This window comes from Clinocottus analis, unplaced genomic scaffold (genome assembly GCF_023055335.1).
Source record: "Clinocottus analis isolate CAN_PGR_092001 unplaced genomic scaffold, fCliAna1.0.p SCAF_4, whole genome shotgun sequence".
Taxonomy (NCBI): Eukaryota; Metazoa; Chordata; class Actinopteri; order Perciformes; family Cottidae; genus Clinocottus; species Clinocottus analis.
Window position 1 is genome coordinate 18013122 of NW_027176153.1, and position 12896 is coordinate 18026017.

A 12896-nucleotide genomic window follows, 5' to 3' on the forward strand; every position below is an offset into this window, starting at 1 on the left:
GAAGCTGAAAGACAAACAACTGTTTTTTTTCCTTTAGATCAAAAAGAAGATGTTTGACAGAATGACTAGTTTTGTGCAATATGACACACAGACACATTTTACCATACTGTAGTATTATAGTATATTAGTAGGATTGTTATGTGGCAGTAATCATTTCATAGAGCTGGTTTGTGGACTGCCATTTTTGGAGCTTTGCGTTTTGGCATTCTGGCCGTCGGCATCTTGTTTTTGTGCAACGAGAGGGCGGAGCCAAGTACAATCCAGCGGGAAGAAAAGTAACTGGCACAACACACGTACACAACTTTTACTGATGTTTTGATAATGTTAAGAGACATTTTAAGGCGTCCAAAAGGCTACAATGTATTTGTAAAGACTCCCAGACTCCACAACGCCACGGTAGAGAGACCTGTCAATAAACCGGTAGCCCCGCCCCTAAAGCACACACTGCTTCATAATTCGATCAAAATTTACTAAAAGTAGGAAGTTGTTTTTTAAGTATATCTGAGTATACTTAAAAAAATAATAATAATAATTGCATTTGGTTATTCTATCTATAAATATAAGCTCAATTGGATATAATCTCAGTCTCAATAGGATATTGCTCTTCTGATATGACATTATGAGAAAACCAAGCGGATACTTTGACTTTATTCAACCTCTCATAGTGAACGATGACGCACAATAAGAATGCCAGAAATAATTGATGCTGACTGCTGTCAAAGAATATCAGAGTAATAAGTTATTATGCTAACCCGTTCCTTCTCCATCAGGAGACATTTGGATTTTCTTAAAAACAGCTCTGGTACTGTTGGTGCTGCTCTTGTTTACTGTGGCATTAAGATTAAAACTTCTAACCTGGTTAAATACATGATATCCTCGCAGGGAGTGGCTTTGATGATCCAACTGCGGTGGAATAATAATATTGTAATTACAGGGCTCTCAAACATCGTTGTTGTGGCATATATTCTTCACATTGCGGCGTCCATTATCAAACTAATAAACCAGAGGGAACGCTTCAGAATGAAATGAACCAGTCAGCGTTTCAGTAAAGACGCCTTTGAGCTCCTGAGCTCTGAAGACAAGCAGGCAGACAACAGAAGCAATATTAGATATTATCAACAGCAGACAATAAATAAATACACTGAACGTTATTTGATTTAAATCCCTGCCTGCGGGAAAAGGTCAGGGGGGTCAAAGCCTGTCTGGACAATGCGAATTGATAAACCACAGACATTTCCATTCACTTTGGGTTGTTTTGTTGCTCGTCGGATGAAATAATGTTTCTCCATGCTGGCCGGTTGTGTTTGACAGCATCAAAGTGTAACACTCAGCTTGTGGACGTCATTATGTGAGCGAGGCTGGGAGAGGGGGGGCGTCCCTGTTCACTTCCACTGTGTTGGGACGCGGCTCTTTGGTTGATGTCCTTGAGTATGGTTTTGTAAAGGTGTGATGGGAGTGAACATCCCCGTGATGGTTTGTATAGGAATCAAAGGTGTGACTGTGAATCTGTCTGTGTGCATATGTGTGTGTGTGTGTGTGAATATGTGTGTGTGTGAGCATGTGGACATAAGTGTACGTGTGTGTGTATGTCCATCCACGGCGGGTTTGGTCATCTGATGAGCTGCGGGCTCATCTCTCCCTACAGCGTCCAGATGGCCTGTGATTATGCACGGCTCAGTAGAGATTACTGTGCAGCGGATAGAAAGAGAAACAGAGAGAGTAAAAAAATAAATAGTTCAAATGAGAAGTGGGCACGAATATAAATAGGAAATGGAGGTGCGTGAGGTCAAAGTGGAGGGAGGAGGGGGGGGCGCGTCAGCATCAACAGAAGCAGAACGTGCACGAACACCTCCCTCTGCACGGAAACATGAAACCTTTCGACTGCGGATCATTCTCACTTCATTTGCTGAGTTGTGCAGAACACCTGCAACCAAAAGGGACGAGCTCAGCTTGAAGAGGTGGACGCTGTACGAGGAGAGGAACAGGAGATGGAGGGCGTAGGGCTGCATACATGTGTGTGTGTGTGTGTTTCTGACGGGAATATCTCTCACAAGGGACACAAGCCCACACACACACACACACACACACACATACGGGGGCATTTGTCACAAGCAGAGATGTGACATGATGGATGGCACACAAGTAAAGCACACCCAAAAGAGCAGTGTGAGAAATGATGAACGCTTCACTGAACCAACATCATTTAACTCTGGATGAGAGCGTCCTCTGGAGGGAGAGGACTGCTGGAATGGTTTAGCGCCCGCACACTAACTGGTACACTACGCACGTAGAATACGTGCTGTTTGAAATATATCAGCAACGACGTTTAAGCAACCTGCACATGTGTGTTTTAAACGTCCGAATGCAAAAGCATTCCAGGTGCGACTGAATGAAGCGTCCACTGAAAAACTAAGAGCAGGGCTCATAATTCATCCACTCTCAACAGACAACAATGATGCCATCCATCTCTGAGTGTCTTTTAGGAGCAAGTCCACAAGCTACTTATTGTAATCGGGTTGAAGCTCGCTGCGGTTATGAGTGCTCTACCTATAAAGCCTTTTACTGGCAACACTCTCCCAGCTGTCCAATAGATTAGAGTCGAGATGTTTACTTTTTCTTTATCGCTTACTGAATACAGACAGACGTGAGCAGCGGCGCAGTCATGCGGCAGGAAGCCAGCGGGCTTGTGTGTGTGTGTGTGTGTCTCCTAGCTTAATGAGACTCATTATTCAGCTCTGAAGAGCTGCAAAGTGAAAGATGACAGTTTAACAACCTACAATACATGCATTCCATATTTCAAGGATGATTTTGGGAAGAAGCAATTTTGCTTCAGGCATGACGAGCAGCGAGCGTATGGGGGAAGCAGCTGACACACACACATGCACACGCACACACACACACACACACACACACACACACACACACACACACACACACAACACAGATGCTGAGCAGCCTGAGGCGGTTTGTTGTTTTGTTACGTGTTTGACCCTTCAGGATCGATGTAAACCTGATGAAGCGTGTGTTAGTGACTGAGGGCCTCGACTAAAGGAGTAGAAGAAGAAATGCTGAATGCCTGAAATACCCGTTTGAGGAAGACGATTCACGGCCACACCGCGGGAACCGGATCCACCTGGATCCATCTGTGTGGATGTAGCTCTCATCTCCTCATCAGACGGTACGATGAGAGCTGCTCGGGGCGGCGCCGTGGCCCTGGAAGCTCGCGGGTTCAAATCCCCCCAGGTTGCAAAAACAAAGGGAGGAACTAGCACCTTAAGCATCAGGAGGGGACAGAACTCTTGGTTTTTGTTTTCCCTGCAGCCCTTAAAAGCGTCTCGAGTCCCACAAAGTGGCGCTATCTCGTTTCACGAAGTCATAGAGGGCACAGAGCGGGAACTGCTGACGGGCAGAAAGGACTATAACGGGAGAAAGGAGAGGAGACAAGGGGACGAGGCGGCCCGCTGCTGCCAGGATGACCTTCATGGTGAAGCACCTCGGTGTCACCCAAAAGAAGAGCGGCTCCGCCGTGGAGCATGGAGAGAGGCGGGGAGGGGGGGGGGGGAGAGGATGGGGGAGGACGCGGTTATGATGGCCTGAGCACACAAAACGGGATAAAACAACATTACTCTTCAAGACCTTTCAGAATAAAGGTCTATAAGAAGAACTTGTTTCCCTTTAAGACAAAGCAACGCCTCACTGGCTCTATCGCTCCACCACTTTTGTATTTATTTATTTCCAGGCTTTCTAATATTGTGATCATCCGGACCCTGAAGAGTGGGAACCAACGCTTCATTAAACTACTGTAAGACAAACCAGTGGTTATTTGCTCACATCCATTACAAGAGGAAGGTCACAGTCTCCTGTTTCAACTGCTTGTTTGAATAAACAACAATGATGTAACAGCGCCATCTAGTGGTACAACAACTGCTGCACACTCGGCACAGAAGGACGCAGATTCTTTTTTTTTGGAAAGCATGAGCAAACAAAATCATTGTGACAAAATGAAAAATCAAATCTCGATAAATAAAAGACAGCGGCTGATATAAAATGCTGACTCGTCGCGATAAAAAGCAAAAAAACTGCTTATCCTACTCTTTCTGGGAGATTTATAGCGCTCAAAGCAGCAGGGTTACATCTGCGGTCGATATGAATCATAAACACAAATCTTTTCCACTGACAGCAGCATCTCTCCTCATCAAAACACCAAATTATAGTTGATTAATACCAGACGCTTACACAGTCACAGCAGTGAGGAGCTGAATTGTGACCATGAAGCGTTCGACACATAGAGGCTGCAAACAACTTTCACTCTGCAATGCTTTTGTAATGCCATAAAGGAGAGCCCTGTTTCAAAAGGAGCTAATCTGTGTCAGGCAAAGACTGGTGGTGTGTGTGTGTGTGTGTGTGTGTGTGTGTGTGTGTGTGTGTGTGTGTGTGTGTCTGTGTCTGTGTGTGTGTGGAGGAGGGGGGACAGAAGAGGAGTCTAGAGCAAGGAAAGTTTTCTGCTGACCGACAGGCCTTGACTCTCTCTCTCTCTCTCTCTTTCCGTGTGTGTATTTGTGTGTGTGTGTGTGTGTGTGTGTGTGTGTGTGTGTGTGTGTGTGTGTGTGTGTGTGTGTGTGTGTGTGTGCGTGCGTGTACGTGTGTGTGTCCCACCATGAATTGTAAGTGTGAGTGTCAGTTTCAATGGCAAGATCTTTTGCTTTGTCCCATTTATTCCGTAACAGTAAAACACGTTCGAAGGCGGAAGAGGAAGGAGAGAGACAATGGTTAATGACAACAGCAGGGCAGAGCAGAGGGGAGTGTGTGTGTCTCTGTGTGTGTGTGTGTGTGTGTGTGTGTGTGTGTCTGTCTGTGTGTGTTGGGGCAGTGGAAGGGCACCCAGGGGAGAGAGCATGGAGAATTCAGCACAGACTGCCTTTGTTGGGCTGCAATCAGCCGGAGTAGGAAGACATTTACAGCATGGCTTTACGGCTCCGTCAGGTGAGAGGGTGCACGGAGGGGTGTGTGTGTGTGTGTGGTGATTAGGGGAGTGGGATAAATTTAGCTGCAAGATATCCAGACTGGAAAGTCAAAAAAAAAAAAAAGGGACGTGCACCAGTGAGCAAAGGAAGTGCAGTTCACATTACTGCTGAGCGGCTCCCACAGCATATCTTATCAGGTTTTAGATCCTTTCCCACCATGCAGGAAGTCACTGGTTTCATTTTCACAGCGGGAGGAAAATCAAGTTCTGGATATTTGAGACGGTTAAATCGATTTCATTGTGAGGGTTGTGTCATCGGCATGTGGGAATGCAGCTGCAAGCGGGTAGGGGGGTTTCAATATAATCATTGTTCAGGTTCTAATGTTTACAGTAATGGCTGACTAAAAATAACTAGTTCACACTGTCCTCTGCACTCACTTCTGTGTTTAGTTGTTAGTTCTGTCAGTTCTCAACAATATGGTCAACACACACACACACACACACACACACACACACACACACACACACACACACACACACACACACACACACACACACACACACACACTGTAGCATGCTTTCTGGCAGTTGAATAAATATGAAATAACCACAGGGTAAAGCCTATCTTGTGTTCACAAATGAACAGTATTAAATATTTCCTTATTTAATTAAGAACTTTAGTGCAGGATTAACACTTTCAAGGGAAATTATGGAGGAAAAAAATGAAAACAGTCGACATTCACAGTGAACAGTGAAACCATAATATTCAAATGATATTCATTGCAATTTGATTCTGTTAAAAGACAATATATTACATCATATTGAAACCTAAACACAACCTATTTAATACTGAACTCTTCATCAGTGCTCACATTGACTGTTTCTGGAACAATTCCTGAACAGAATGATAAACACAACAATGTGACCTTGTCAAAAAATAATGAGCTGAGTTTTTTTTTTATCCAGAGAAATCTATGGAAACCGATTTCTGGCCGGAAGATAATAAATAATAGATATAAAACTTGACTCTTGGAAAACGGTCGACACTAAAGCCCGATCATTACTCGATCTTGGAAGCTCATAGTAGCAACATTTGAAAAATCGCATAAAAAGGCCAAAACCAACAATGTAGTAGTTCATCCCTCAATTATTTCTGCCTTCCCCGGCAGGTCTGGGGCACTCAGCCAAAACCGGCTTAATCCGACCAAAGAAGTCAATATTTCTCTGCTCCAACAGGAGAAAATGCCGTCTTTTCTGTGGACTATTTTCAGCTGCAGCTTGGGTACCAAGAGGGTATTTACAGCAGCAGGACAGTGTGTGTGGAAGTGACTGACAATACACATAGAAAGGTGCACCCGGCAGAGCGCAGGTTTGTCTACAACGACAGTTGTATTGTGTGAGTGGATGAATACAACCAACAATTGGCTAACCCCCCCGTCTAGACACGAGGAGCTGTAACGGTGTCTTCAAACACACTTCATTCAAACTCTAAACCAAGCAGCGTGCAGGCAATCTGTTGGAAGTCGTTGTAGAAGACATTCCAGACAATTTTGCAAAAAAACTCAAATTAAATCCACCAAGGTGTCTGCCGAGAGGCACAGCGGTGTGTCTACTGCTAGCTGCTAGCTCTATTAGCTAAACACACCAGAAACTGTTATTATTATGCTAACTGATGTATATATCTATATGTTTACTGATTTATATATGTACAACGTGTTAACTGATGTAGCCATATGAACTACATGCTAACTGATGTAACCATATGAACTACATGCTAACTGATGTATATATGTACTATATGTTAACTGATTTATATATGTACAACATGCTAACTGATGTAACCATATGAACTATATGCTAACTGATGTATATATGTACTATATGTTAACTGATTTATATATGTACTACATGCTAACTGATGTAACCATATGAACTATATGCTAACTGATGTATATATGTACTATATGTTAACTGATTTATATATGTACTACATGCTAACTGATGTATATATGTACTATATGTTAACTGGTTTATATATGTACTACATGCTAACTGATGTATACATCTACGATATGTTAACTGATTTTTACATGTTAACTGAGGTAGAAATATGTACTATTTGTTTACTGATGTATATATCACTGGCAAAGTAATAACAATCTTATAATTAAAAAAAGAAAAGAAAAAAGCAGCAAACAAGAATGCTCACCATCTAACCTGGAGGTAACCCTCCTCCTCCTCATCCTCCTCCTTCCCCCCTTCCTCCCTTTCTCCCCCTCTCCATCCCCCTGCCTCACCCCAGTGTGTACAGGAAGCCCCGGTTCCAGAGAGCCTCCTCTTCTGACGATCAGAGAGCAAAAACACAATGCCTTCAGTGTGCTAGAAAGGAGCTCTACTCATAAAAATGCACACATACACACACACACACACACACACACACACACACACACACACAGAAAAGGAGAGAAATTGAATGGAACATGCTTTTACTATTAAGGCTCTGTTTTTTTTTTTCCATATGACTTTCCCAGGAAAAATCCCCCTCATCAGGGTAGGTCCGATCCAGACAGACAGCAGACTGCAGAGGAGACACAGAGACAGACACATACACAGATACAGACAGACACACATATACAGACACACACACAGAAAGCTGGGGAGAAACTGACCTCCTTGTCCTTCGACTGCAACACAAACAAAAAGACTTTTCGCCCCCCGAACCCTCTCTCTCTTTTTCTCTCTCTGTCCCGTTTATCGCTTTTTCAAAGTGAAAATGGCTGATTCCAGATATTACACCCGTCCATTTTTTAGTCAGCACTCCCGCTCACACAAGCTTTAGAAGTTCCCTGGACGGGCATCTGGCTCACAGACCACTTTCTCCATCCAGAGGGCCGGGATGAGATTCATTTAGTCTCTGGGGTTACGCTCAGCGTCTAACATGCCGGTCCTTTATTGGGTGACACGCGAGGGATTCTGTTCATTTCAAAAAGGCCTCAACAGTTGGGATCATTTAGGAAAACTAGGTCACTTCCGCCTTCTCTGTGTGTGTATGTGTGTGCGTGTGTGTGCATGTGCAAGTGTGTGTCAGCCAGATCCAACAATTTTATTCTCCAGTATAAACATAGTGCAGGAACAGAAACACAGAAACATCCTAATACCCGATACTTTGCTGTCACACTCCCTCCCGCTCGCCCCTTATCAATCTGTGAAAACACCAGTTGCTGTGATCTTCTCACGTCGCTTCTGATATATAATTTCAAGCAACACCCCTTCATTGTGCTCGGCTACAAAAAGCCGCTTCATCACGGCTGCCAAATTATACCTCTGTTGAAAGATGTTCACAACGGCAGCTTGTTCGTTGCGTCACGGGTCTTCAAACACGACTCAAGGCTACAATTATTATAGTTTATTTATTCTATGAATTGTGTTCATCCGTTATAGTTTTTTAGGGTTTGGAGAAGTGCAAATATATAAATATAAAATGTATTTCCTCATATTGCTGTGGCTCCGAACCTTGTGGGTCCCAAACAGGTGGCGACTTTTGGTTCTGAAAAGTGAAACTCAAACTTAAGTTCCCACTAATGGGGCGACTCCTCAGGTTATATAGAAGTCTATGCTTCATGTGTTAAATCTGCATTCTCTCTCTTGACCACTAAGGGGCGACTCCTCAGGTTATATAGAAGCCTATGCTTCATGTGTTAAAGCTGCATTCTCTCTCCTGACCACCAGGGGGCGACTCCTCAGGTTATATAGAAGCCTATGCTTCATGTGTTAAAGCTGCATTCTCTCTCCTGACCACCAGGGGGCGACTCATGTGATTGTATAGAAGTCTATGAGAAAGTTACTTCTCTCTTGATGTATTCCTTTGATGTATTAAACTTGAGTTTATGATCTCAATCTCTAGGTTCAAGTCTTCTTTAGTACAGCATGATGTTCTTTTAGTAAGTAATCATCCTTTAGAGCGGTGTCACTGTCAAAAACAAGATGGCGACGGCCAAAATGCTGAACTCAAGGCTTCAAAAACTGCTGTCCACAAACCAATTAGGGACGTAAATATCTAATTACATCTCAGGTTGAACAAAACAAGTAAAAAGGACCAAAACGGTATTATGATGTTTTTACTTCGGGCCTTCAAAATCATTTCAAAAGCATCAAGCACTTTTTGGTTAAACCCACATTCAGGAGTTCCCTGTGAAGACAACAGATAGGTGTGGTGAAACCTATGTCATTGCGATGATATTCCTTTCCAATTACTAATAGGGCACGATAACAATTGCATATTAATCTGACAATAATTACACACCACAATTCAAAAACACACCTCAGAAAGCAGCGTGCATGCAAATGACTCAACAACCTGTTAGACGGGAGCGCCAATAACGCCACGCAATCCGCGAGCGACATCAAACGAAACCGTTTCCAACTGCATAAAGGCGTCCTCTCAGCCGATCCAAGTGGAACGTGTGTTTTCAGGCTTTTGTGTTCCAGTGTTGCGATCACTCAAGATGCACGCTACATGTCAACAGTCACACATTCGCACACGGACGGCCTTCAGGAGCAACTTTGGGGGCCCAGTGTCGAAAAAAAAGACTTGCAGGCTGAAAGTGTCTGATTTCAGAGCCGCAGCTGCAAACCTGATGAAGTACCGTCGTACTATCTTGGGCAGAAGATAGACGTGCAACTCATTCAACACAAACACTTCGACTCGGCACGATAACAGATCATTTTCAGTCTATTACAAGAGGGGACACCTTGAGGACACGCAGGAAAAAAGAAAACTTCCCAAAAAATGTCCCGACAGAAAATTGGTCATCAAATCAGAGGCCCCTTTTTCTTTTTACACACACACACACACACACACACACACACACACACACACACACACACTCTCTCTCTTTCTGCCGTCTAAGCCTTCACAACAGCAGGACCCACACATGACCACCATTAGGAAAATCAATGTGACACTCGGGCCGGGAGAGAGCCTGAAGCTTCTGAATGGGCCTCGAACTGAGTCATGTCGTCTCTCTCTCTCTCTCACTCACACACACACACACACACACACACACACACACACACACACACACACACACACACACGTAATCAGAATGACACGACGGGATGTTTGGGATGGCAGTCTCATGAGCGAGAGGAAGAAATGCACTTTGTTGCCGCTCTGACGGAGCAGAACGGAGCATTTCAACGCTCAAGGAAAATGTTCTTTTATTCTAAAGAATAAAAATATATTGATATTGATCTCACGTCCGTGTTTCGTATAGAGCGGGAACACAGCGGTTAGCCTAGCTTAGCATAAAGGGCTTGAATAGGTGGAATGTTATGTTTTATAACTGTATTGACTCACTTTCTTTGATAAAGAAAATAATAATGTGACATCAAATTCATTGATATTCATGTTTTAGTATGTCCTGAGGGATCGTTGATATAGTGAACATTTTTTATCAGAAAATGTGCTTTAATCATGAAACACTTTAAACAGAAATCATGCAATTCTTAGGGTCGTCTTATATATCACAGGGAATCCACGGAAAGAGGAAAACGTCTCTACTTCTCACATGGAAAGAACAAACTCCTGTATTTAGTATACTGAGGTAAAACAACAACAACAACAAAACAAACTGACTCACTACTTCAATCCAGACCTCAGCTCGTCCTTCCTCACGACTTAAAACGGTTAAACGGACCAATCTTGCAAAGACTTGGTCTTCAACACACACACACACACACACACACACACACACACACACACACACACACACATATATATATATATGAATAAGTGGGAACAAGCAGAGCTGGATAAAATTCCCAGCATCCTCCTCTGTGACTCCCGTGCGCTGTGTTTATCTAACACAGAGGGGAGATGTTTACTTTGGTTAAACACAGACCAGCCCACAAGCTTTTGTTAATAATAAATAACCTAAACAGGCAGCCAGCAGCATCGAACCGCCACACGAGGACCACCACTGTCCTGCAACTGTAGCGGGGTGGGGAGGGGGGGTCAGGGGGAATGCCATCCATCCATCTCGCCGGTGTGTTTGTGATGTGGTTTTATTTGAGGAGATCCTCCGATGATTTTAAGCGAGCGGCCCTACGACCTGTTTGACCTTTTGACCGTTGACCTTTTGGCTCCTCGCATCGTAAACACCAAAACAACGGGCTGCTCGGGTTCCCACGTGGAAGCAATAGAGTTAAGGGAATGTCAGAAAAAGAGAAATAATTGTATGTATTTCAACTGTGAGTGTAAGTGTGTGTGTGTGTGTGTGTGTGTGTGTGTGTGTGTGTGTGTGTGTGTGTGTGTAAGGGGGAGGGTCAGGGTTAAAGGCGGGCAGAGAGATTGATCTGGGACAGTGTGGGAGAGAACGAGGGAACTGCAGAACAGAAAAAGAGCAAGGCCTTGGGAATGAGTGTGTGTGTGTGTGTGTGTGTGTGTGTGTGTGTGTGTGTGTGTGTGTGTGTGTGTGTGTGTGCGTGTGGGAGAGAAGCGATGCACCGCTGGACTGCTGGAAAAAAAGAAAGTCAGCCAGGAGGACGGCAGATCGATTCCTCCCCCGAGCCTCACAACAAACACACTCTCTCTCTCTCTCTCTCTCTCTCTCTCTCTCTCTCTCTCTCTCTGCATAGCTCACCTTTGCTGCAGCCTGATATCATCCCATCATCCCCCCATCTCGATCACATCCCACCTCCCCCTTTGTCTGCATGTGAGCTCTTTATTTGCGAGGCCTTTGCGAGAGATCTTTGAGATTTAGCCGAATATTTCCAAAAGGAGTTTGGTTCTTACAGAAACTCATTGTGGTCAGCCGATACGGGGACTACAGACAGACAGACACACACACACACACACATACACACGCACACACACACACACAACACGCACACACACACACACACACACACAACATTTACAAAGAAAGAGAAAACAAAATGATTGTGGTAACTGAGGTGCATCTCTTAATCACCTCAAACCGCCACAATCACAAATATCTAAATAGTGCAGAGGAGGAAACCACATACGCACGCACACATGCACACACACACACACACTCTCACACACTCACACACACTAGTGATCTCTAATCTCACCAGCTCTGCATTAAACACACACACACTTTCTACCCTTGACACAAATCCCATTCCTCAAAGGGACACAGTCGGTGGCACACACGCACGCACACACACACACACACACAGACACCAACACGGACACACACAAACACAGTCGTTAGGTGGATGAATAACAAATCTATTCAAATCATTGTTGGGTTTCAGGTCACATTTTGACTACATATATGTGTGATGTGTTCCTATATGTGTGTGTGTTCCTATATTATGTGTGTGTGTGTGTGTGTGTGTGTGTGTGTGTGTGTGTGTGTGTGTGTGTGTGTGTGTGTGTGTGTGTGTGTGTGTGTAGGGGGGCTATGTGAGGTCCTTCTCTCTGGGTCTTTTGGCTCCTATTCTCGCAGTGTCAGCTCATAGCACCGCCGCTCCTCTCGGCGTGTTTGTGAAGCGGCTCCCAAACAAACTCCTTACATTGCGTCCGAGTTGGAGTCCGCCGGGGAGGAAGAGGAGGAAGAGGAGGAGGGGACAGGAGGGGTTCAGGCCCGCAGCTGCCCGGTGACAGCTGGCAAAATCATTGCGGAATTCAAACTCTGTGCGCCAAGGCAAAGCCGTGTGAAGCCATTTGGAAACTTAAGAAAACCGTGACGGGTTTATAAGAGGACAGAGAAGAGAAGAAGAAGAGGAAGAAGAAGAAGAAGAAGAAGAAGAAGAAGAAGAAGAAGAGACCAGCCTTCATAACCGGAGCGCTTCACACTCACCAGAAGCTGAAACCTCCTGCATCCTGCACAAAGTTCCTCTCTGCGCCTTCTCCGCTGAATCCGGGTCTTTCGAGGAGAAAACTGGCGACAGCGGCTCCAGA

The 12896-nt window shown here is 44.4% G+C and overlaps 1 protein-coding gene across 2 annotated transcripts in view; it reads right to left on the reverse strand.

Annotated features, from left to right (window-relative positions):
- The window catches only part of fgd (faciogenital dysplasia), a 48783-nt gene extending 35887 nt beyond the window's left edge, over nucleotides 1-12896 (reverse strand). Inside the window, exon 1 of one of the 2 annotated variants that reach the window (XM_068598038.1) lies at nucleotides 12796-12896. In XM_068598038.1, the coding sequence (XP_068454139.1) occupies nucleotides 12796-12817 (22 nt within the window). In that variant the 5' untranslated portion in view covers nucleotides 12818-12896. The remainder of the gene's footprint in view (nucleotides 1-12795) is intronic. The other variant, XM_068598037.1, reaches the window with a different exon arrangement.